The following is a 27,240-nucleotide window of genomic DNA, read 5'->3' as shown; positions in this document are numbered from 1 at the left end:
TCTAATGTTAATTGTAGGGGTGGGACAAAAAAACGATTCGACCGCACCATCGGTCGTCAAGGGGAGCTAAACGACCGTATCGGTAGCAAACTTGTCAACCGAAACAAAATCCGCCGGGAATCCTTAGATACGTTGCTTGTAAAGCTGTGGACCGGATATCGCGTTGCTGTGAATCGGTTGCGAGTGAGGCTTTATGGTTTTCATAACAATAGCAAGAGTTCTGCACCGTGCTCTACTTGTTTTGTTTACATTTCAGTAGCATCACTATTCAAGCTACTTCCCTGTTTACAGAGAGCTAGCAAAGTAGCGCTCAGAGACGCTTCATTCCCCGGATGTTGTAAACATAATGCAAAGACGTTACGCACCTTTTTTGGGGGGGAGGGGGTCCGCCTACCGTCAACGCCGTGCTCGCGACACGGCACGCGCGCTCGCGCGCAGTCGCGCACAACAAGTGACAACATTCAAATGGAGACAGTTAGCAGAAGCCGGTGCCGTACATCTCGGTATTTCCCATGGCTATCGAGTCCTCTCGGTGCACTTGTATGTCCCGGGCCGGCGTTGGTACTGCGCGCGAGCCAAAAAGAATAACTCCCGTGACGATCCAATGCATGGATTCAAACGACACAGGTATGTCCCACAGCCAACACACCAGCTAAGCTAAAAGCACACTGCAAGTATCTCATTTCTCAGTTTGTGGCTCCCTGTCAATGTCTACAACTAGCATGAGCAGCAGATAGGAGAACTGAGACGTGCCCGCGATTACGTCATCAAACTCAAAATGAACGACAGCCCAAAAAACAAAATATAAACAGTAGTGATTCCGTGGTCATCATCGTGTCTCAGATTAAAAAAAACAAAAAAGATATCATACATTAACCAAAAATGAATGTGATGGCAAAGAAAAACAAAAATTGTTAAAAACAAAAATTGTTGATAAAAAGGTTAGGGCACTTTTGTAAATATTTTTGGATATATTAAGTTGTTAAAATGCATTTGATAGATTTATTGTTCCATAAGGTGGCTTCATATTTATTTTGGTTGGACAGTAGGTTTATTTCATGTCTTAAATTTATGTTTCTGAAATACTTCACAATGTGGAAATATTCTGTTTAATTGTGTTAGTGTCTTTTTAAAGGTTAAATATTTATATTTCAAATTGAATTACCAGCCTTTTGTTTTCCTGATCCTTATTTTGAATTAAAAAAACAAACAAAAAACAATTAGAACTGTCAATAACAACTAATAAATATTTAAACTGATACATTTTTCAGTCATATCGCCCAGCCCTTTGTTCCGGTCCATTTAAATAATTGATTCAATATATAAAAATATAGAAGACATTGTTGTTGTTCTTTTTTAACACATTTGTAGATACTGTAAAAATTTGTGGTGTTTTAAGATTAATGTTTACAAGCAACAAATGTCACTATAAGTTTTGAATATTGAAATTAATCGTATCGAATCGAAAATTGTATCGTTCCCAAACTTAATCGAACCGTTCTGTTCTGAAAGATAATCGTTTTTCAATCAAATCACAACTTGTGTATCGAGATACATATCGAATCGGCCTCATGTCAGAGATTCCCACCCCTAGTTAATTGATGCAAAACAGAAATAAATACATATTCTGTGGGCCTTGCAAAATCAGTCAAAATCCAGTAACACAGTCGGGAGCGAAGGGGGTTGCTTCAGTGAAAGTGGCTAGGAGTGAATGAGTTAACACGAAAGTGGACAAATATGCTTACCTAATACAAATGTGGTTGTATCATTTAGTTCATTGAAAGAGTAATTTCATTATAAGTAATTCATAAAGTTACAGTTTACAATTACGGTTAAAAGGATATGAGAGAAAAAGGTAATTTTCTGCTACTAGGTGGCATTAGCGTTTCATGTTGTACATGGTGACAGGAACACTACATTTTTCTTTTTCAAATTGAGTGCAATTGTTTTGGAATATGAAACAACTGATTGACTTCAGGCAATTTTGTGCATCGTAAATTACAACAAGTCACAAGTCCCCACAAATACAGACATTTTTTATCACATTAAATTTTAACGCCACTCCACATTGTATTTAATGCTTCTTAATGCCATTTCAGGCCTTAACTGTAGCAAAATCCATTTCATGGCCCGCGGTTACCTACCAACCTTTGATTGGTTGCTCAGCATAAAACCTGTCAACTAGCTTCAACAAGCACTGTAGCTTGACACATTTGCACTCCATCTTACAAACTGCATGCTCACATTTAACTGCATGCAGCACCCTGTTGTCCAGAGGCTTGCGGCTGGGGTCGTTGGTGGATGAGCGGATACCGGTCCCGCAGCTGTTAGCCAGCGTGTTCCTAAATAAATTCATGATTGGAAGGCCAGAAATAAAAACAAACAAATATAGTGGTTTAGTCATTGCTCTGATATAAGCATCAAAACAAAAGAGGCGGGCAGAGGGAAGCAAAACCTGTCAAAGAAGGCGGCCAGCAGCCTCCTCAGGAGCACTTTGTGTCTGGTCCCTGCACTCACATGACAGTTCATCAGCTGGGCCCGGGAAATAAAGACGGACGTACCTGGGGACGGACGCACAGACAAAAAGTGTCAATTCGTATGATAACTAACACGTCACCATTTCAATGACTCAATTTCAATGTTTGAAGTTTTCCATTCTTATCAAATGTTTTGTCCCTACAAACGCAGTCACATACAAAAATTTAATTATGTTGCCATGTGTGAAACATCAGTAGACATTCTATCACTTTTATTAAAGAAATAGCTTGATAAAAACAAGATCTGCCATTACAGGAAAGCTTTTGTAGGATGCTGCTGCCATTTTTAAGCAAACGAAGAGGTCACAACACATTCACGTCAAGACAGAACATGCTTAAAGGAAGTCAGCCTTAATCATTTCTTGACAATAATATGTAATATGTGATATGTAGGGATGCGCCGATCAGTGTTTTATGCTGCCGATACCGATCACCAATGAGTAAGATCGGCCGATACTGATACCGATCACATTGATCATCGATATTTTTTCCCCCCAATGTATTTATGGTGAGTGCCATTGGCTATATTTATAAAATAAATAAATAAATAAATAAATAAATAAATAAACAAACAATCACCTTAATTTTTGACAAAAACATTTTCAAGAGAATTGATACAAAACCCTTTTTGGCACAATGCATCAACATATTTAGTAACAATAAATAAATAAATAAATAAATAACAGAAAAACTTAAAATGATCAGCTTTAAGCTTTAACAGTAGGGGTGTTAAAAAAAAAATCGATTCGGCGATATATCGCGATACTACATCGCGCGATTCTCGAATCGATTCAATAATCGGCAGAATCGATTTTTTTTTTTTTTTTTTAGGATTCACACCTTGAGCATGGAAGAATGTTATATGAACGGAACATTAAGCCTTAATATTTGATTTTAATGCTGTTCAAACATGAAACAGATTACAACCTCTATTTTTGATGAAAAAATATTCAACAAAACGTCAAACTTTCACACCTTAAGCATGGAAGAATGTTATATTAATGGAACATTTAGCCTTAATATTTGATTTCAATGCTGTTCTAACATGGAAAAGGTTACAACCTGTTTGTTAAATACAGTGGCTCAGTTATAAAACTGAAATTTCAGATAAATAAATAATACATTTTCATATAAATCTTACACTCTACAAGCTTACTGATTAGTATTTTCTAAATTTGAATGAAAAAAAATCGCAACAATCGACTTATAAATTCGTATCGGGATTAATCGGTATCGAATCGAATCGTGACCTGTGAATCGTGATACGAATCGAATCGTCAGGTACTAGGCAATTCACACCCCTATTTAACAGATTGAAATAATCAGCACTCTCAACAGGACTGACATCCGAGCTCCATACAGTGGTACCTCTACATACGAAATTAACTCGTTCTGGAAGAAAGTTCTTAACTAGAACATTTTGTAAGTAGAGACACATTTTCCATGTAAATGCCCTAATCTGTTCCAAGCCTCCCAAAATTCAGACATGATTTATGAAGCAAAAAAAATGCATCAAAACATGTAACAAATACGTTACAATTTAGATCATTGCACAATAAATGAGAGTTGTACATAATGTAAAAAAACAAAGAATAGGGTAAAGAATAAAAATGATGGTCATTTACCTTTTTAACTGATGTCCTCTTCGTTTTATGCCCTCTTTTTGGTTCATGTTCTCTCTCAGAAATGTTTTTTGTCTGCTGTTTTGTAAAGAACTGATCCAAGGATGTTGTTGTTGTTTTTTGTTTTTTATTTAATTTTATTTATTATTATTATTATTATTATTTTATTTATATATTTTTTTAAATAATCCTTCGAAAGTGTCCAAGGCAAACATCATCATCGTGAGCGATCGCCTGACTGGTGAACACTTTTTTTGGGTGATTCTTTTCAATTCCGAAACTTCATGGAAACTTCAGGTACGGTGAGGCATCTTTTTCCAAGAAAAGAAAAGGCCCAATTGTCGCAATTAAAAACTTACTGTGCAACGTAGCCTTCATCAATCACCAATTGTTCGAATTTTTGCACAAATTCGTCGTCTGTTAGTTAATACATTTACGTAAAACTGTCTGAACACCTCATGGCCCGAGGGGCGAATGACGAGGACGCTCCAAGACACATATCAATTATATATCTATGTACACACAGACACAAGCGAGGGGGAGGGGCGGGGGGTTGGATGAGGTAGTTGCCGCCACATTGTGCCCTCAAGTTGTTCTCTCAGGCAGGCTGCGAAGTATGAACTACGGGTGATCGGATTTTTGATCGGGAATGAAAGGCTTTGATAAAATATTCCGATCACATACTTTTTCATGAATATCAGCCGATTATGATCGTGGCCGATCGATCGGAGCATCCCTAGTTATATGTAACCTCACTAGTCTCAACGTGACATTCTGATTAATATTACATTTGTGGAATAAGAGTTATACAGCAAAATACAGGCATTTTTACCCATCTCACGGGGCGGCCATTTTGTCACTTGCTGTCAATTGAAGATGACTTCACATTTGCTCAGGGCTCAAGGCAACGACCAATCAGAGCTCACCCGGTTTTTTGGAGCTGACCTGTGATTGGTTGTTTCCTGAGATCACACTGTAAGTGAATCCCCCCCCCCCCATAATTTTGCCTATCTTTGTGGTGCTGTTTTTAATATTAGACAGTCTGTTTAAAATGGAAATTCAACTCAATGTCCGTGATCAATATCCCAAACATTTTTAAGACACACGAATACCTGAGACCAGCTCTATTTTCTCAGCAGGATCTCCTTCCTCATACAGTTTGGGATGACAGCGGTTGCCAATCTGGGCGATAAGCTCTGCCGGGAGACAAGTGAGGTCTCGGCCACGCATCCGCCCCCGTGTCTCCGTGTGGTCGGGAAGCGCCTCCACCCGTTCGCCGGCAGCTGAGGAAACACAATGCTGAAACATGAGACGCTAACCAGTAAACCACACACTCATGATGACATTTAAGAGTGGACAAATTGAGAATGAATCAGACCCTGTTACCTGCCGCCCCCATGTTGAGCATGCTATACATGGTGTACATGTTGCAGATTTGCCGGTACTGCTCTTCAGCACATTCCTCTGTGCCCTCTTCCTCCTCTTCATCATCGTGGTAGCTGATGGGCGAGTCGCTGGCGTAGGTGCTCAGGGTGCCAGGGCTGGCGCCCTCTGACATGCCCACCCCGGATGCAGAGGTGCCGTTAGCGCCTGCGCCGCCACTTAGCCCGCCACTTGCCACCATGCCCGCCAGGCTGGTGGCCGTGGCGCCCATACCCATGGCCAGTCCGAGCGCTCCGGGGCTCTGGATGGCACTGCCACGCACCGCCTCCTGGGAATAACGCGCCGCCTTTCTGGCGCCCCCTCCTGGCCCGGAGGCCCCGCCTCCTCCTCCGTCGCGGCTGCTGCCACCCTCCCACAGGCGCTTGGCGACGGGAGTGCAGACCACTGAATGGGCGGCGGCTTCCGGTTGGCTTGCAGGCTGCTCTGTCTTCACGCGCGACACCAACGGGAGAGGCGTCAAGCAGGCGGCGGGCCGGCCTGCGCCCGTACCGGTCTGTGTTACGGGACTCTGAGGCTCAGATGGCGGAGCCTCCTCTGCGTTAAGACCCTGGGAGTCACAACTGGGGGAGGAGACCTGAACATGAACATGAACATAAGCACAAATTCTGTGTCAGCATTGTGTCGTCACAATACCAAAATTTTGACTTTTGACTAATTTTGATAAATTTTTTCAAGTACCAGTGCAAAAAAGAAATAATTATACCGAGCCATTTTTGATGGCAAAACATCAATGTACGGTACTGGTACCGGTATCACATGCAACACTAGTCAGCATATAATGGACATTATTGTTTACAGTGATAACAGTAAAGATTTAGCGCAGCCATCAACTGCCAAATAAGGAGCACTGTAAACAGCCACGTCATTCATTGCAATTAATAAACAGTGCTTTCCTCATACGAGACTTGCAAAGAAGATTAAATCCCCTTAGCACACACATTAACAAATTCTCCATAAAGCCGCCAACGGTCAGAGAGTGCACACCAATAAAATCTTTCGCTTACATAATTTGGACTTTTAATTGAGAATTAATTTCCTCCTGTTTTCATCTCAATTGTGGGCCAACTGAATATTTGCTTTCGGTTTCACTCAAGAAAATGCACTTTTTAAATACAGGATTTAAACAAACTAACAAACTAACTACTTCTCAATTTATAGATCTGGGCTTTTCATAACGTGTGAGGGTGATTTTGTCCTAAACCCCCACACCCCCAGCCTGTATTTTGCCATTTTGTGTTTGTTTTGTAAACAGCGGGACGGCAATTTGAAAGCACGCACGGATTTTTTTTTTTACTCACTCATTCACACAATCTCACAATCTTCTGTGAGTGAGTGAGTGAAAAAATAAGAATAATAATCCGTGCGTGCTTTCAAATTGCCGCGGGAGTGACGTCACGCAGCTGACACGTTCGCCCGGCCCCGTTTGCGACACGCCACCCCCCGCTCTGCGATTGGCTGGAGGGGTGTAAACACTGTCTTTCCACAGAAACGTCCCGCTGTTTCCAAAACAAACACAAAATGGCAAAATACAGGCTGGGGGGGGGTGCGGGTTTAGGACGAACTCACCACCAGAAACGAAGACAAGCCCTGATATGCAAGTTGAGAAGTAGTTTGATTGTTTAAATCCTGTATTTAAAAAGCGCCTTTTCCAGAGTGAAACTGGCAGACTGGGCCTTTAACTCACAACATGAAAGTAAGGTTGTAATAGAATGGATAGATTTCAAAACTTCACATGTCTGCTAGGCCTGGAATGAACAAGTTGTCAGTCTTTTTCTCGGGGTCTACTTATTTGTGCTAATGTACTTTAACACATTTAATTAAAAAAATCCTTTTTGTTTGTTTTTTAAATCCAGTATTTAAAAAGTGCATTTTCCTGAGTGAAACCAGCAGACAGCCCCTTTAACCCAAAGAAGCTTGAACCATAAAATATATGAGAGAAAATTCCGATTCCTTGTAAATACAGTATTTATTGGTCCTTTTGAACAATTATTTATTTTTATTTTATTTTTTTTATCAACTTCCACATATGACTTTTGATTTGTGTCATATTTGATACATCCGTTCACAATGCTTTAAATTTGTGCATTTATAACAGTCAAAAATATAATAATAAATATAATAATAAAAAAATATATCTAGCATATTTATATTTCCAAAAATCAGAGAGAACATTTCCCACTATTAATAAGTATTGGTGTCTCTCCTTTCTCAATTGGGGCGATAGTGCAAGGTCGCTGGAAAAGCCATCAGCTGGGTAATACTGCCCTCTAATGGATTATCCGTGCAATGCATGTATCATATCATATACGTCAGGGTTTTAATGGGAAGAGAAATATTATACTCATAAAACAGAGGGCTCAGAATTTCTTGTATTTAGCATGATACGTTTTGCTTTCTAGGGTTAAACACCTACTCGAAATAAGACATTAGCTGTTTGTTGTTGGGGTTTTTTTTTTTTTTACCTTGAGGAAGAATTCCGTGCCTTTTTCCATGATCTGTTGGATCTGCAGGAAGCCAGCAGTATACATTAAGAGGAACTGGTCCCCCACCGTCATGCTGAGACGGCCGGTGTAGCAGAAGGCCAAAATCTGTTGGAAGCTCTGGGGCTGTACGGCCGGTGGAAGCTCCACCACTGTTGGGCTGGCCTCAGCGCTGCTGCAGCCTCCATTACTGCCGCTGTTGCTGAAGAGGTCCCGGAAATAAGAACTACTCGCAGCCAAGACAGCGCGGTGAGCCTTTAAGAAAAGGAGGAGTCTAATTACTACGGGTGTGCTAAAAAAATCGATACGGCAATATATCGTTGCGGGCCGCATTACAATACACGTATCGATACGCAGGCGTCAGAATCGATATTGCTTGTTAACTTTAAATAGGCATTAACGTTTGCCTTTGCAGCTTGCATTGTACCTAAAAAATAAAAACCAGCAGCGTCTTTGAAGTTAATTGCCTTCAATTAATGCAAAAATATCTCACCAGTGATTGGACACTGTGTCTTGCTAAGAAAAATGAAAGCAAGGAAGAATGTCAACATTTATTTACTTATAAACTTAACATGGCACGTGTCTTAATGTACCAATTTTTGTATATTTTATTAAATAGAATGTGTTACATGAAAAAAAAGCTGTTTTTATTTCCCCAAATATTTCAAATAAGCACATTTTAGAGCTGTAATTTTAATACTTTAATATTTTTGCTCATATCGGCTCATGCATATTAATACATTTTCCCGGTGTGTCTGTGAAAGTTGCTCCTTGCTCTGCAGTGCGTGCACATTTAAACCAGGCATGCTGCTTGGTGGTAAACCAGAAGAGCTGCTAACAAAAATATTTTTATCAGTCAGCATAACAAACATCTCCTTTAGGTATACATATGACTGTAATTATAAAATGCAAGAAAATTAATGTCATATATCGGGATACGTATTGCCTTGAAGATCAAGTATTGGGATACATATGTATCGCGATACGTATCGTATCGTGACCCCTGTATCGTGATACGTATCGTATCGTGAGGTTGGCGGCAATACCCAGCCCTACTAATTACAATAAAAAAATTAAAAAAAAATTAAAAAAAACAGTTCAATTCATTCCGTCACTGAGCTCATAAGTTTAAGCCCCTAAAAAGTAGTCATTAAAAATTTTACTCAAATAGAAGTAAAAAAGTATTCGTTGAAAATAATACTCAAGTACTGAGTAACTGCTTGAACATTGTCTGATTTATTTTTGAAAAACAATGTAATCAGACAGACAAAAACATTCATTTTGTTGGGGTGAACCCTCTGTTGACACAAAAAATATCAGGCTATGAGTTTACAGGCGAGTAAGCCATTGAAATCGCAAATCCAGTTTAATTTGCAAAGTTAAATTAAGTTAACTATATTAGAGTAGGATTTCTGATGATTAATGTATTAAATCTGAGTGTACACCTGAAAATATTGTGGTCACTACATTTCTGTAAATACCCATCCAGCATAACAATTAGAAACTTGTACTTTTTAGCCTAAATCTTTTTTGTTTACATATGCTATCATTGCTATATTGAATAAGACGTTGATATGTTTTCTTACCAGGTTCTGGCATTACATGGAGTCAAGTGTTTTATCTGTTACCAAAACTATCTTTAGCGTTAATAATTTGTGACACTTAGTGGTTACGGCCAATTCATGCCTCCATATAACATGTATCGTGATCTGTTTCGTTTATGGCAACAGTAAACAAAGTGTTTGCAAAAGAGTCTATGTGAAAAGGTCCTTTTCAACACTTAAGACAAATACCTGCCTAAATACAAAAGGGAATTTAGGTCAAACTTATCGTGACATGTTAACTCAGCTTCGATGTGGAATTTTTATATGCCGAAATGTCTGTTTGTTTCAGACACATTGCAGACACATAAGACACCGCATTATAAAGCTGTTATTCCGTACGGCGTGTAATGTAAACATGCTAATTATTTGAGGCCATGGGTGTTCGGCTTCGTCCTCTCCCGCTGCTATGTTCCAAATGCCGACAGCGTTTCCGCTGCCTGTGGTCACGTGACTGCATTGTTACGTCTGATTGGTAGAATGTTAAGGGAAGGAGTCGTCATGTGATTATTGTTGCTACGTTTGATTGGTGAAATGCAGTCATGTGGCAGAACCACTGTTGGCGTCTCTGGTAAAGATACTGAATGGAAAAAAAGGAAAAAAAAAAAAAAAGTAACGACTTTAGTGTAGCCAAATATAGCGGAATAAGAGTAGCGATCCTTCTTCACACATCTACTCAAGTAAAAGTAAAAAGTATTGTGTGATAAAACTACTCTTGGAAGTACATTTAAAAAAAAAAAAAAATAAAAAAAAAGTTACTCAAGTACATGGAACGGAGTAAATGTAACTCGTTACTACCCACCTCTGCAATTAATACGGTATTCATCAATGGAGGGGGGCGGAGGCAGAGGGGCTATAAAGCACATTTATTTCATACTCTCAAGTGTTTGAGTTTTACTGATAATATTGTAGCATGATCAAATTAAAAAAAGATTCTATGATGACTCCAACGTATTTTTTGTTATTGAGCAAGATTGCATGACTTGACTTATGACTTGCTTGAACCAAGTAATGACTTGACTTGCTTGAAATTTGGTAGCGATTCAAATTGACTTGCTTGTTTTTTTCCCCCCACAGTGACTTGCTTGCGACTTGAAGGTTGACGACTTGTGACTTGCACATACAGTATGTGACTTACTCGCATCTCAGGGCTGGAATGCCCTCATATATGCATTGTTTACTGCCGTGTTAGTTATATTAATGATCCATTAATCAGTTAATTGCTGTTGTTTTGGTTTTAAAACCTGATTCAAACCACTTCCCATAAATGTCTCATATTAGAATATATATCAAAAGCTTCCGCCTAGTAATGGCCAGTCCAGCAAATGTATAACAAAGTCATGCATAGCCTGTTCCAACTAGTCTCACTCCATTCACTTGACATCTGGGGGAGGTTGCTATCACAGAATATGAAAATCTGCCTCTCAGTGTTCTGATCGCCTGCCTCCATGTTTTTTTCCTTCCAATATGGTGTTCTTTTTCAAGCCACAGACTCGTTATTTTGTATTATTCTCAACTCTTCTAGAAACTATTAAATGGAATAAAAACCCAGCCCTACCTTGAAGGCATGCCCCTTGACCACCACAGAGACATCACAATAGAGGCCCTGCAGACGCTGCTCGTTAAGGCACTCTAAAACGTTGTTGCCAAAGTTTGGGATCGCCATCTGGAGCGTCTGGGCCATGGTGCGCCAATGCACACCAACAACGGCTCTGTTTGGGGAAAAGACACAAAAATAGACATGATTTTTTACATGCATATGAGGATGCATCATAATGCAGCTTGATAATATTGGCAGGTGGCATCATATTTCCACTAATTGTAGTTTTCAATTGTTAACATCCTTAAAGAACTGAGGTAAATGTTAACATGAATCTGGTATTTCATCATCCGGCAGCCAGTCATGGTTCAATGTCATGAACATAGAGCACAAAATTCATCTATCAGAGTGTGTCTTGATAAGATTAAAATGCGTAAAAAAAGGTAAAACTAATAAATGTTTTTGTATGGTCTCTCATCAGGTATCGCGGTTGAGTCTAGAACCCGCGATAAATGGGGGTTCACTGTACATTTGCTATCTGGCAGACGATTATTCACACAGTCCTATTGAAGACGTTTCACTAGCCCATGAAAGGACGATATTTGCTCAAGATTTGGCGGATAATCTACATTCCATTAATCCTATACGTCACGTCGGCCTCTCAGGAGCCGTCACTGCCCGAGCTCAATGAAAGCCTGTTTTATGTTCTGTCTTCCATGAGCCATAAAATCCAGTGTCCTTAGATAACTGGGTCATGTGCGGTTATTCTCCGCGTGTATGCGTGTGTGTATGTGTGTGGCTTCGACAAACAGCACATAGCATGATTCTATTCACTGTACACCAAACATCCAAAGGCAAACACATTTTGCACTGCACCCTTTCAAAGCCACTCTAGGCCAGTCACAGCCATTTAAGTGGCTACACACTTTTTCAGTGCATATAAACACTCGTGCCATTGCACTTCTGTATAATCCAAGCTATAGATTATCATGTGAACATACCGTACGTATGTGTACTATTCACTGAAATAAAAGCAAGTTCTGTCTGAAAAACAAATGGAAATATTTAATCCTAATACCAGCCAGATATGCCATTAGCGCAGGGGTGTCAAATTCATGTTCATCTTGCGTCACATTGCCTCAGAAGATAACTAACTTATATTTCCTACCTTCAATAGTCAGAAAGTATCTTTTTGTAGACTCCACTCTCTCATGTGTTTATTTTGCAAATCATGCTTTGCGAGTGTCCGCTTCATGACTTTCCCAAAGTGCAGCTCATGGTTTGATACTTTTTAAGTCAACAAACTGAACGAGATAGAGCAAAACATCCCATGACTATTACTTTAATTTTGCATTAAAGTCTATTACAAAAGCACGTTTTCCCCTAAGTAGTGTTTATTAACCAGTGGTTGTTGTTTATTTCGTACTTAGTACAGTGATTAAAAAAGGGGATTGATGTCATGTGTTACCGCTTTGGTCATTGTTTTCCAAAGTAAAAACAGATGTTTGCAAATGCCTTGTTTTGATTAAACACTAAAGATAATCAATTACTTTGATTAAGGACTACAGAAATCAGTGACCAATAACTGTTGATATACTGAAATCAGAGGATTTGGACAATTTTAAATAAAAAAAATGGCTCAAAACGATTACTTGATTATTAAAATAGTTCTTGATTAATTTAATAATCGATTACTTGTCAATCGATTAACTGACAGCTCTACTGACTAAACTGATGCAAAGAATCTTTCACTAAATCGTCAGGCACAGTTAAACTTGTCTTGTGCAAGTTGAAGCTTCTCTAACTTAGCATAGCTTCAGGGCTCGAGAGTGCGAGCATTTCACTCGCAAATGCGGGCAACTTTCAAGTGTGTGCTGGTGAAAAAAAAAAATATACCGCTCGCACAGCGCAAGTGAATTAATGCTCCCTCTGCACTGTTTAAAATTTACATTTGAAAGTCGCCGTGTCCTCTGCTGGCTCTCCCGTAGTAACATGAGCGCGCGCCGTGCGCCGACTCAATCCTATAGAGCGTTTTCACTGACGTCACGAACTCGGCAGTAACCCGGATGCGCGGCCATATTGGCGATATTGACGTAAACAAGCTAACACAAGCTAATGGAGAATTACAATGAGAATTGTTTGGAGAGTCTTTATCGATGTCAAAACAACTTCTAAAGCTCGGCAAAGCCCACCAAAGATGCTAAGGCATATAGGGACGGACTTGGCAACAGGAAAAAGCCCGCGATTTGGAAAAAATACGTCTTATCAGCGGGACAGATCTGTATGAGTTGGCCACCTCTTCTTGGATCCACAACGACCCCGCGATTCTTCCTTCAATTACATACCCCGACATGGTGAACTAACTACCTGATTTTCTCGCCGAGCCCGTACACAGCAGAATACCTTAAATCGTACAAAGGTTTGGAAGCTTACAACCAAATGGTGTGTGCATGGGTGAGGGAGACACATTACCAAGTCATCAACGTATCATAGTCTGGATCAAAAAAGGGAAGAAACCTCTAAATAATTAAGTATAATTAATAATAATAAGAATAAGTAAATAATTAATTATTAATTCATAAGTATTTCAGTGAACTGCTGTCAAGTTTTGCACTTCAGACGGTTTACTTGTGGTTTGAAATGATGTTGAATTAATTTATGTATATATTTATTTTTTCCAAAGGTCGAAAAAACGCTTGTTATGCCATAGCATAAATTATAATACACTCTTATATACACTGTCGTATGCATTTGAGATCCATGGTTTTCTTGAATAAATGTGTGTGCTGCTGAGTGACATTCTGTATGTTTTCTACCATAACCATACAGTAACAATGATCTTTTAGAAATATCTTGAGGCTACATATTTGCAGTCCAGGCAAGTATATACAACAAAATAATGAATGGATGTTCTCACCACTAGAGACCGCTGTTGTATTACTATTATCCGTTCATTCTGATTGTTGAATTGTAACAAACTTCTGTCATTGCCTTTACTGAAAACAGCTCACTCGGTATAGACCGGATAGCAGCTATTATTAATACAGAAACACCCTAATCAAGCTTGATACATTTAGCATTTCATCTGTGCGTGTGTGTGTGTGTGTTTTTAATAGGTTTTAGTTACTAAACAAAAAATAGTCATCTATTAATGATTAATGGTGTTTTATTTCCAAAGTGAATATGGAATACACTTGAATCAAAATCAACATCGGATGGACAAAGGTTTCACCATTGTCCTCAAGAAAGTTCTCTGTTGTGGTGCGGACTCAGAGTGTGGGCAACGGAGTATCGCCAAGATGGCTACTTCCGGGTTAATGACGCGCCTGATGACGTGTCGTGAAAACGCTCTTTTGTCCAGTATTTGAGTGAAACATGACCCGCTGCAAAGTGATCGGCTGGCTACTTCCTGATCGACACAGCATATGTGTACTCGTGCACCGCGCAGACTACAATTTACATACAAATATACATATATAATATGGCGCTTTTCCACCGGACCAGTTCCACACCGAAGCGGCATTTTTTGTCCCCAGATGTGTCCATGGGACTCTTTCGGGGCCATGCGGTTCCGTTGTAACCGCTGTTTAGAACCCTTTCGGCAGTGGTTCTGCAACGCTGGTCGTCAGGAGACGAGGGGGGCCGTGTTGTCCTGTCACCTGATTGACCGACAGCAACGCAGAGCAACGCTGTGGCACACGCCCACTTCCTTGTTTGCGAGAGAACTTAAAGGGATCGTTCGGATTTTTTAACATGAACCTCAATTTCATCCTCACCTCCCGTGTGTGCGATCAGCACTGACTGACCCCTGACAGCGTTCTGTGACACGCGTTCTGGTCCGGCGTTGGACGAGAGGAAAATAGTCCAGCAAACTGGCTGGGGTGTCGGAAATAAAGCGTTTTTCTTCTAAAAACTATTTGTTTTCAAAAGCGTGATACATTTCCATCACAATACTCCTTTCCTGAAAAAAGTCAGACGCCATGACCGCCAGCCACTACTTTTCTGTTCGTTCGTATCACTGCGCGGCACCCTGTAGACTAATTGACGCACTGCAGCCAGCTGATCCTTCCGCTAGAAGTTGTTTGTCTTTTCGAAGGCGGAAGTATCAGCTAGCTGGCTGCAGTGCGTCGGTTAGCCCTCTACAGGGCGCCGCGCAGTGATATGAACGAACAGAAAAGTAGTGGCTGGCGGTCATGGCGTCTGACTTTTTTCAGGAAAGGAGTATTGTGATGGAAATGTATCACGCTTTTGAAAACAAATAGTTTTTAGAAGAAAAACGCTTTATTTCCGAGACCGAAGCCAGCTTGCTGGACTATTTTCTTCTCGTCCAACACCGGAACACAACTCGTGTCACAGAACGCTGTCAGGGGTAAGTCAGTTCTGATCGCACACACGGGAGGGGAGGATCAAATTGAGATTCATGTTAAAAAATCCGAACAATCCCTTTAAGGCGCCCGTCTTCGCCAAAGTCATAAAAATACGGTACATACAATCAATATAATAATGGTTTACAACAACGCTGAACTATATTTACAATTTAAAAGGTACTTGTCAGTGGATTTGTAACGTTTGTGGTTTTAAAAAAAAATAAAATAAATCACACAACGCTCGCTGGTCGTGTGTTCCCATTCACTTGAATGAGAGCGCCAGCAGCAGAGCTCTCCATTCACAAATAACTTTGCGACTCGCGAGCCGGTCGTGAATCTCAATATTTCATCCATGGTGGTCCATATTAAGTTGTAAATATGGTTCAATGTTTCCGTGACTTGCCACTCGTGAAATGTTATGGCAGATCCGCACGCATTGGGGAATGCATTTAATGCAAGCTTGGCTTTGACAGTTCAAATGAGCGCGGATAGAGCGCTGAGATACAAACCATGAGGTCACCGGTATGATGTATTTATTTTTTTAAGTTAAAACTGAAATCTCTTGACATTGCCATTTTCTCTTGTCAAAAATTGTAAAACGTGGCCTGGTGTAGTGGTAAATGCTTGTGATGTTACACTCGGCACGTGTCGAGCGCTCGTGACAAAAAATGTCTGGACACGTTGTTCCGATGCGGTGCTTCATTCGGCAGAAAAACACGTGACCGCGGAAGGAAAGCCTCCACAGGATCCCATTGAAAAGAGATACAATGCTGCCATCTGCTGGCCAGAGTTAGTGGGTGTTTTCTTTTTTTTATTATTTTATGCAGTGTTTTTCAGTGGGCCGGAACGCACCTGTACGGAGCTCCGGCACGTCTAAAAATCTCCTTGAGCGTTCAGGTACTTCTCACCATGCAAAGAACGTACTGTCACAGTCTGTCAGCGTTCCGGTACGCTTGACAATTTATATTTCGATCCCAAAATGCTGTTCCGCCGAGCGCCGTTCGTCCACGGACTTATATATAATATGGAAGTCCGTTGCTTCTGTTTCAACTAAATCATGGTGTCAAGACACTATCGGTGACCTCTGCACGATCGGTGACGCACATGTGCAGAAGATCAGCCACCTTGGATCGCCAACTACAGCGGTCCAAACACGATCACACACGCAAAACAGACACTAGGTGCGTTTCCATTACCCTCATTTTTGCGCAAAAGGCATGTTTCGCAAAAGTAAGCTGGTAATGGAAACACCGGATTTGCGAAAAAACTCAAATATCGCAAAAAAGTTTTTGCGCTCTCATGAGGTGGTTTTTGAGACGAAGTATTTCGCAAAAGTGTAATGGAAACACTTTTTGCGCATAGTCATGTGACACCTGCCCGGTCACGGAGGAAAGGACTTTAACACGTTGCTTATGTGTATTTTTATTAAACTTGCAATTACTATTTGTTTTGAGAATTATTAATTTTGGTTTTGTATTTTAGTTTTACATGTTGAAGTGATTTGTATCGGCTACTGCACGTCATGAGCGCAAAAGAGAAAGAGGTGTAATCGAGCGAGCCGCCTTCGAGAAGTTGAAGGAGAGGTGAGCTTGAAATCCTGTCCCGTTATGTCTTGTTAATTTAGCAGGGAGGACGCCAGAAAACATCAGAAACTTTGAACTATTTGTAACTCGCCTTTTACCCAGCCTCTGCATGGGAACAACAACAACAACATTACTTTACAGGAAGTACGGGGCCACTCGATTTCGTGTCAGAACTGCTTGCCGACTGCCGAGGGACACACACAACAACACCAGCAGTAAATGCCCGAAACCGCCCGCTGACGATGAGGGGTGAGTGTTTTTAAAGTAATATAACTACACCGGGCGCCAGTCTACCGTAAACATGATGAGCACCTCCTATAGAACAGTGAGGTCTCGCGAGACGGGACATTCCGAGAATTGCGCCTCACCCCGGGTTTTCACCGGTTGCGGTTGCGGTGCGGTTGCGGTGCGGTCCGGCGACGCAAGCAATTAGATTCCATTCATTCGAATGGTGCAGTTTACACCGCTTGCGGGTGTGTTGCGTGTCGACTGCGGACTTCGACTTCCGCAAGGATAGACCTATTTTCTATTTTTGCCAGACGCCGCAGCGGTAGGCCTCCGGCAAATGGCAAGCTAGCACAAAACACATCGAGCGGGACAGGAAGACCGAGGCAGTTTCAAAAAAAAAAATTTCCGGTTACCTTTCAGAATAAAACACTCGCCAGCTCCTATTTCGCAAGCTTTTCAGCAAAACGTGACGTGGGCGTCGCCGGGCCATGTGCTCATTCACGGTTTAGACACCAGCGAACATGGACGAGGAGAGGTTTATATTGGAGGTGGAAAACCACAAAATAATATATGACACGGCACATCCTTTTTATAAGGACTGTAATGTATTGTGAGTTTGATGTTCGCGATTGCTTGTTGTGCCCGTCTCGCTTGCCGTACTGAGCGGCAGCCGGACGCGGAAGACAGAAATAAAGAGTGGACCCGCACTGACCCGACTCTCGTTATTAATATACTTTACAAGGACAACCAAAAAAAGGATGCTGCATGGAATCTCATAGCAGAAGAAGAAGAAAAGGTTAAATCAAAAGAAGTCCACCTCTCTTTCTGCTTCTCTGTTGAGCACAGACATTCTGTATGTTTGTCGTTGTGAAATGCCACATGATCACGCGCGCGCGGTCCCGCGAGACACGTTGGGAAGTGGGCGGCGACGGAGCTGCCGGACCGCAGCTGTGCGGAGCCGGTGTGGATTGACAAAAAAATTGACCCGTCCGGAGCACGCAGTCAAGACGCACCGCACCGCAACCGCACCGCAACCGCATCCGGTGAAAACCCGGGGTCAGAAGCGAAACTCTCTTCAATGGAAACACCGACAATTCGAAATTGTACTTCATCGAAATAGTACAATAGTGCTTTTATTTTTACGACAAAGGGTAATGGAAACGCACCTAGTGTGAAAGGTACAAAACGTGCAAGTTTGTTTTTAAAGTTAAATAAAAGCAGTTTTGTACCCAACCATGTCTTGTACGAAAGGTAGATTTTGACATATACTGTGTTGGAGCCATATTAGTGTTTTTTGTTTTTGCTTCTCTTCATGTGATTTTTGAGTTTGACCGCATGGTGGCGCATGTGCCCCCAGGATTAAATGAAGCTCATGCTAATTTAAAACACACACACACACACACACACACACCGCAGACTTACTGTAAAATACAACAATGTAGACTCACTATAATGTAATGAGTAAAAGTCAAAAGTAAAATGTTCATCTTATAGGATTAAACCGGCAGTCGCCTTTAGTTAAAATTAAAATCTTTGACAACAGCCATTTGCTCTTGCCATACTTGTAAGATACTTAGCTCAGTGGTAAAGCATTTGAAGAAGTCAGAATACAAGAAGTTAACATCCATTTCATTAAATGTCATTTGACATTAACTTTTTTGTTTTTAATTTTAATCCATATTTTCACTGAGATGATTCGACGCATGTGGCTCCATTCAGCAATACCTTACGCTTACGGCATCAGATGACACTTTGAAGTGAGTGTCAACATCTTGCTTATGTGATTGGACAGGGAGTTGTGTTTTGTGCCAAATAGACTGACATGGCATAATTTTTTGCGCTGATTTTTGCTGAAGTTTCCTAATAATCCTTTTTTTTTTTCCAGCACCACCACCCAAAGATGTGAAAGAGGAGTATAGGCATTGCTTCTAAATAGATGAATGAAAAAACTTTACTGTACTAGTAATTTATGGTAGGTGACTACTGCTGATTACTAACTGATGGGTGGATGGGTTTGCATTTGTCATTTAACGACAAGTTACTACTTTATAATTACTAGTAATTAGAGGTGGGAATCTTGGGGCACCTCACGATTCGATTGCGATTACGATTCAGAGGCTACGATTCGATTATAAAACGATTATTGATTTCCCCCCAGGCAGCAGAAAAAAACAATGTATTTTGGTGCTTTTAATGTTTCGTACATTAGTTACAAAAATAGTACAAAAGTCCTCTCAGGCCTAAATAAACTACTATTTCAGTATCAAGTTAACAGTTCAAAACAGTAAATAAAATACTCAAGTCCTCATTCTGTAACAACAGCTTTTAAGTATATTCAGTCTTCAACAGAATAAAACATAGCATTGAGCAAAAATATATTATTTTTATCCACTCAAAAGTGCACTGAGATATAAATGAAAGACAATGTGAACTACTACTTCAATACAAATGCCTAAAAAAAAAAAAAAGTGCTTTCCTGCTTTTTAAGTTGTGTAAAGATGAACATGTAAACATTAAAGTTTCTCAGAGGTACAAAAAAAAAAAAACCCCTCAAGTGCTTTTCTGCTTTTTAACTTGTGTAAACATGAACGTGTAAACATTAAAGGGATCGTTCTGCTTTTTTAACATGAATCTCAATTTGATCCTCACCTCCCGTGTGTGCGATCAGCACTGACTTCTTTCTGACAGCGTTCGGTGACACGCGTTCATGTTCGACGTTGGACGAGAGGAAAATAGTCCAGCAAGATGGCTGGGGTCTCGGAAATAAAGCGTTTTTCTTCTAAAAACTATTTGTTTTCAAAAGCGTGATACATTTCCATCACAATACTCTTTTCTGAATAAAGTCAGACGCCATTACCGCCAGCCACTACTTTTCTGTTCGTTCGTTCGTATCACTGCGCGGCGCCCTGTAGAACGCTAACCGACGCACTGCAGCCAGCTAGCTGATACTTCCGCCTGAAGTTGTTTGCCTTTTCGGAGCAGGTCTGATCTGACGAAGAGGTGGGTTGGTCAGCTCAGCCATGCTTGTTGTTGTTTTGAATGTCGAGGCGTGAGTTGTGGATGTGTACTCTCGGTCCGTCCCATTAAGCGTCCCGAAGACCGCGCGCGCTACTGCGTTTCAGTTCCGCGTACTTTCCGCTCCGGTCCACTTTTAGTTTCGGTTCCCTTGGCATATTTATATAATCGGAATTTGGACTTTTGTGAATCGTTCTCGATTGTTCCACGGCCGAATCGTGAATAATCTAAGAATCGGAAATTTTGCACACCTCTACTAGTAATACTACTACTTTTTCTACTACTACTACTACTACTACTACTAATACTAGTAATTAATAGTTAATTACTTTGTAATTTTCAGAGTTTCTTTCTATTTCCTTCATTAGCATTCAGCTATTAGCATTCAGCTTAGCATTCAGCTATTAGCATTCAGCTTTCAGCATTCCCATGCAATTTCTCCAGAAATTGCACTTAGTCTAGTTTGCTAAGTATAAATGGAAAAAAAATAATTTGACTCCAGATTTTCCAGCAAAATGAAAAGAACAAATCCATTTAGCAATAAATGTGAAGTAGACACACTTCATTTACTTTAGTTTGTTACATGAAACGATGTAAAACCGTGGAGGTATTGTCATGGCCTGGACTTGCATGGCTTTTTTTGCTGGCAGCAGCAAAATGAAGTCAGAAATCTACAGAGACATTCTGTCCAAAAAAAGGAAATGCAATCTAACTATTCCTTCATTATGCAATAAAATGACCCAAGACACTGCCGAATTAACAAAGGAGTTAATCAAGGGCAAGAAGTAAACGTGTAAGATTGGCCAAGTCTTCCAGACTTAAACCCAAAAGAGCAGGGTTCACCAATTCCGGCCCTTGAGGTCCGGAGTCCTGCAGGTTTTAGATGTTTCCACCCACAAGCACACCTGATTCATATAATCAGCTCATTAGCATGTCTGATAATCCTGATCTTTAGTATCAGGTGTGTTGGTAGGCAGAAAACATCTATAACCTGCAGGACTCCGGACCTCGAGGACCACAATTGGTGAACCCTGCTATAGAGCACACATTTTAACTGCAAAAGGAGGAGACAGAAGGGAAAAAATGACCCAAAACAAACAAACACAGAGAGGCTACAGTGAAAGCATCACAAAAGAAGAACACAAAAGTTTGGTGATGTCAGTGGGTCACAGGCTTACAGCAATTATTGCAAGCAAACAATATTGAACCAATATGTTTGCTTACCTAAACCTAAAATGGTGGTCTTCCCTTAACAATGCTATCTTCTAAGTTGCGGCTCAGATCCAGATGTTAATACCTGGAAACAAAAGATGAACCGATCCCTGGTCTCATGTTTATCTTTTGCTGTCAAAGCCAAACAAAATGAATCTATGGTGGGAGTGACCATTGAGGGCTAGTGAGAGCAGCCCCATCATATCCAAAGCCTTTCATTTGGGGCTTCGCCAAGCTCCAGGGCAAAGAGAAATGCTCTCTTTGTCTCACTCGAGCTCCCTCTCCCTCATACTAAAACACAGATGCGCACACACCAACTCAAACAAACCCACAAAAGGCACAGTGACTCGCACACAGACAATACAGCTTGTTTACGGATTGGCGAGCCGCAGCGAGCACACATGCTTGCACATGAAGACACACAAACACAGGGTTTGGAGAGGAGGGGGCCAGGGGTTGCACAGTTTGTTCTGACAGTGAAAGAGATGTGACTGAGTGTGCATGTGCCTTTATGCACCAAGGAGGGGCAACCGAGTCTTGGCGAGAATAGAGGGATCATCCCAGGTCGCCCAGAATGCCACTTAACTTAAAATCCAAAACGTTAAAGCAGCCTTGCTGGGAAAGTGGGTCAAACACGAAGCACACTTAAGACCTTTCCATCGTATCTACTGAATGACTTGCACGCTTTTTCACACAGCCCATTTGGTGCTGTGACAGTAAAAGAGCTTCCGAACCGAAGCAGCCTTTTTCGACTGCTGGACTGTGGAGTCATTGCTGCAGCTGGCAGGCACACAATGCTGACTTTCTGCAGGCATTTCCTGGTTCTCGTGTGCCCGCATCAAGTTATGGCAGACGTGTCTCGTTATTCCTGCATTCAAAACCACACACAGTATATTATTATTGAGACATTCTACACAAGCATCCGCGTTGATCCGTTTTACCCGAAATGGATGCTGGGTAAAGACAGGGGCACACGAGGACTCCGCACGGTGCCAGCCTACCAGCCGGTCGGGGTCTCTCGACTGGCGGCTGGCACCGGAGGCGACGCGAGGGAGGCGGCACGGGTTGGCAGCGGGACCCCGGCGAGCGCGAGGTTGTCCGCGCTGCTGACGTGCGGTCAAATTGCACTCCGAACGTGCCCCCGAACGCCCCCCACCGCTCGTCTCTCTATTTCTTCCCGACAGTCTCGTGGGACTGAAAGAGACGTTCATCGTCCTCCCCAATCCGCAGCGGGCCTGTCGAGGTGGCTAACCGCTAAAGCTAACTGTTAAATATTTTGGGCGCACCATCCACCTCGTGCACACTCAAATCCAACAAATATCAAGTATTTCCACGACGGAGCACACTCCGAAACACACAAACACACGCAGGCTACTTACTGTCAACACGGGCGAGGTAGCTCGGCTGCGACGTCGCTTATCAAGCACCCAAATGTGTCTTATTTAAATATTTTGGTGATGGGGGAAATCGCTCCCCCTGCCAGTCTCCATTCTACCGACATCAACAGGTCATCCCGGGACACGCAGCAGCTGAGCGCGAGCCAGACGGAACCAGTGCGGCAGCGTGCGGGGGTGGGGGAGGGCGCACAACAACGAGCAATTATTCCCAAGTGCCGCTAGCGAGGGCTGTCTTGACGCACACCTGACCGCCGCCGCATTTTGGCGTGTTTGTGACAAAGAGCGACACGACACGGGCTTTGGCCGCGTCGCTTCGTGAGCGACAGGCGGCGGGGGGCAGTCGAGGCAACCTGGACTCGTCCCCTACTTTCCCCCGAACTTTAAATGTCCCGTAATAGCCGGATTCTTCACCGTCATCATCGTCAGCAACCTTGACGTGAAGCGCAGACTGGCCCTCCCACACTTCGCACCCCCCTCCCAGCTCATCTCACTTGGCTTCCTCCTCCTCCCCCCTCCTCTTCTTCCGCCGCTGGATCCTGAGACGACCCCCCCCCTTCTTCCCCTCACCTCCCTCCAGCACACCAGACACTCGCTCGCCCCCTTCGACTGGATGGAACTCGATAGCGATTATCGGGATCCCCGGTGACTGCGGAACACGGAAGCACTATTTGATGGTGCCGAGTTCAAGAAGACGAGCGCGTCTTTCCTTCGCATTCCTGCCAGCCAGTATCGGAGAATCATCAGCAAGCGACCATGCTGGTCCAGCCCAAGTGAAATTCTCACTTTCTGACGATAATTACAGTTGCAAGAAGTAAATAGCCAAATGTTTCACACTAGCCCATAGAACTGGACTGTCAAACTCAATTTAGTGGGGGCAACAGCCACTGAAGAATAAGGTCTTGGTCACATCAAGTACAGTATTCAACAATTCAAGTATTTAAAAAAAAAAAAAAGTACAACTGTACCTCTGTTTATGTAAATAACAACAAAAGCAAAATGCTGCCACAAACTAAAGGCTGGTAAAAGTAGGAGTCAATGAAAGACTAGGCTACAGACTGAAATGTATATAAGAATAATGTTTCCTCTTTCCTTAAAAAAAAAAAAAAGTCTCAGTAATGATACTGATTATTAAGCATTTCATAAACCTCCATGCATAGTTTTTTTTTTTTTATGTTTTAGTGGAATTGGTGGCCATTTCTTAATCAACAATCAAAGTTAATAGACGTTCTCCTTGCGTTGTTTTTAAGTGGCTGTACAAATATGTGCATCGATAAAGAGTGGTAAAAGTAGAAAGCACTGATTCAGCTCTTTTGCAAATAAGTTAAATTACAGATTGAAATGCAAAGAAGTGTATTGCTGTAACACCAAAAATTAGTCTGTATTTTATTTTATTTTTTAACTCTGTTACTTCCCACCACTTGCCTGTCAGCCAAAATGATTGATTATTGATCAGACAGAGTTGCTTGACACCTCCATGGGACCCAAAGCAAAATTTGATTTTGTGGTCGTCTAGTTCTGCATGTAATCTGAATTACCAAGTAGTAGCCTACTCAAAACAAATATTTGTGTTCTGGTAAATAAAAACGGGTTTAAAAAAATAAAAAATAAATAAATAAATAAATAAAACACATTTTCTTCCAATACTTATGCCAGCAATGCATAGTTACATGGATAATTAAATGTGCTTCCACAAGATAGCAGAAGGCACATAATTAACTCCTGTATCCACTTTTATGGCATTTTTGTCAGGTACGCCTTGAGATTTTTTTCAACTGTAAATTATGGGGCTTGGTTCAATAAAGGTTGTGGAACACGTGTTCTACCCTCTAAAAAGAAATGTGTTGACCAGTTTGATTGAATTACGTCAAGTGGTAACACAATTGAATTACGGCAATCCAAGTTAGTATATTAAGTTAAATGAAATCCATTAATTAAATTTAATGACCTCATAATTAATTAACCACTTGAAGTAATTCAATTAAGTTGTCCAACAATTCTTTTAGACTTAATTCAGTTCAACAATTTTAGAGTGTAGGCCTTGTAAAAGCAACAAAAATAAACCAATACTATACTATGAATTTACAGTGTTATCTGGTCTATACTGTAGCTATGTTTGGTTTAAAAAATAACAATTAACATCAATGTACAAAAATGAACGAACAACAATTTAATTGCAATGACAAATAAACTCACCTACATAATGTTACATGTATAAAAGTAAGTTCAGATTTACAAAAACAGAGTATAAATATAATGTCCAGTACACTGAAAAAACAACTTGGAAGATTTAATTTAAAAAAAATTCTCGTATTTGCACTCACACCAATTAAGTAAATTCTACTGCTCAATATCAAGCATATCACACTCAACAGAATTAAGTAACATTTACATGCAACTAAAGATTGATTATATGTAGGAAAATATTAACTAACTCTTACTAAATGTAATTATAAAGTTTCTTACTGTAATGTAGTAATGTTTCATTCAGGGGTGTCAAACTCATGTTAGCATGGAGGAAAATATATTATCAAGTGGGCCGCATCGGTAAAATAACGGTATATAACTTAAAAACGATTACAGAGCTCAGCTGTAATCATATTGTTCCAAAAAATAATACAAATGCAAATGGAACGTGGCAATACTGCGTTCTGGACGTGTTAAATTGACCTGTTTTGCATATATATATTGTTCCCAGAATGCATTGTGTGGCGCAGTTAATAAGTACGCTAATTCTTGTCATATCTATTTGAGTTACCAGTAATTGAATTTGTGTCGTATTTAACATGTTTGTCAGTCTATGATTAACAAAAATAATAATTAAACAAACCGTAACTTTAAGTTGTGTGTAAAATACTAATGACATCCAGGACGATTCCCCCGTAAAAGTTGCATTGCTCATCTGAGGACTGCTTGTGAAATTACAAATTTTATATATTTTGATTGTGGCCGGCTGATTAATTAGTCCAACAGTACTTTTTTTTTTTTTTAACTTTACAAAATCATCTCGCGGGCCGGATTAAAACCCTTTGCGGGCCTGATCTGGCCCGTGGGCCTTATGTTTGACACCCCTGGTTTAGTTATTGTAATTAGGTCATAGTCATTGCGTATTTAGTCAATCTTAAAAACATTAAATAATTACCAAAATGAAACAAGTAATTGTATTAACTGTTTCTATTTGACTTTACTTAATTTTACTAACTCTTCACCCAGTACATTTTAGTACTTGGACTACATTTGTTGAAATAAATACAAACAACCAATACACACCTAGGGACAATATAGTCACTTCAATTGACCTACCATGCATGTTTTTCAGAATGTGGGAGGAAACCAATGAAGCATGGGGAGAACATGCAAACTCCATCCAGGAAGGCCAAAACCTGGACTCGAACTCACAACTGCTGCACTGCACGGCGGACATGGCAACCAGTCATCCAAAATGCCTCTAAGATATTAATGACAGATAATGTTCAAGAAAGTCCTTTTGTTTGGTTCTGAGAAATGAAATTGAACTGAAAAATTATACAGGTTAAATGTTAAGTGCAAGACACTACATAAGTTGGGAACTGTAATACACACTAATATACACAAGTCAAAGTTCTATGTTTTATGAATGGCATTAAGCAGGAAAAATAATTCAATAATGATTAAATTGATTAAAACCACACTAATATATTACATTAGTGTACATACACAGTGTAATTAGTGTACAACGTGTATTATAATGTGCGTTAAGCATTTAAACATGTCAAATTATAGAAATTTCTCTCTCTCTCTCTCTCTCTCTCTCTCTCTCTCTCTCTCTCTCTCTCTCTCTCTCTCTCTCTCTCTAATAGTTTACTCATTTTTCCCACTTCTAAAATTAAAAACATGAACTGAGTAAAAAATCTTAATAATTAATTTCATTTATTTCAACATTTGCTGTAAACACATTACTCAGAAAAAACAAGTGGTACATTGAAGTATCCCTAATGTTTTTAATTAACTGTGAATAACTGAAAAAAATAAATAATAATTATGAAAACAAGGTAAAATTTATAAAGACTAAAAGTCATTTTTATTAGCGTGGCTACTTGAATGGTTATGTAATTCAAGGATCACCAACCTTTTTTGAAACTGATAGCTACTTGTGGGTGCTGATTAATAATGCGGAGATCCTGAGTGTGTGTCGACACTGTATGTACACCAGGGGTCAGCAGTCTTTTTGAAACAGAG

The 27,240-nt window shown here is 40.6% G+C and overlaps 1 protein-coding gene across 3 annotated transcripts in view; it reads right to left on the bottom strand.

Annotated features, from left to right (window-relative positions):
* The window catches only part of nacc1a (nucleus accumbens associated 1, BEN and BTB (POZ) domain containing a), a 37,193-nt gene extending 13,694 nt beyond the window's left edge, over positions 1–23,499 (bottom strand). For all 3 annotated transcript variants that reach the window (XR_013287876.1, XR_013287877.1, XM_077540913.1), the window contains exons 1-7: positions 23,008–23,499; positions 11,242–11,395; positions 8,065–8,337; positions 5,546–6,176; positions 5,272–5,442; positions 2,456–2,561; positions 2,245–2,342 (exon numbers count right to left, since the gene is read on the bottom strand). Coding sequence is in view for 1 of the 3 variants with exons in the window: in XM_077540913.1 (XP_077397039.1) it covers positions 2,245–2,342; positions 2,456–2,561; positions 5,272–5,442; positions 5,546–6,176; positions 8,065–8,337; positions 11,242–11,367 (1,405 nt within the window). In the remaining 2 variants the exon portion in view is untranslated. The remainder of the gene's footprint in view (positions 1–2,244; positions 2,343–2,455; positions 2,562–5,271; positions 5,443–5,545; positions 6,177–8,064; positions 8,338–11,241; positions 11,396–23,007) is intronic.
* Between the last annotated feature and the right edge of the window lie 3,741 nt (positions 23,500–27,240).

This window comes from Festucalex cinctus, chromosome 1 (genome assembly GCF_051991245.1).
Source record: "Festucalex cinctus isolate MCC-2025b chromosome 1, RoL_Fcin_1.0, whole genome shotgun sequence".
NCBI lineage: Eukaryota > Metazoa > Chordata > Actinopteri > Syngnathiformes > Syngnathidae > Festucalex > Festucalex cinctus.
This window is presented reverse-complemented; position numbering and strand designations above follow the sequence as displayed.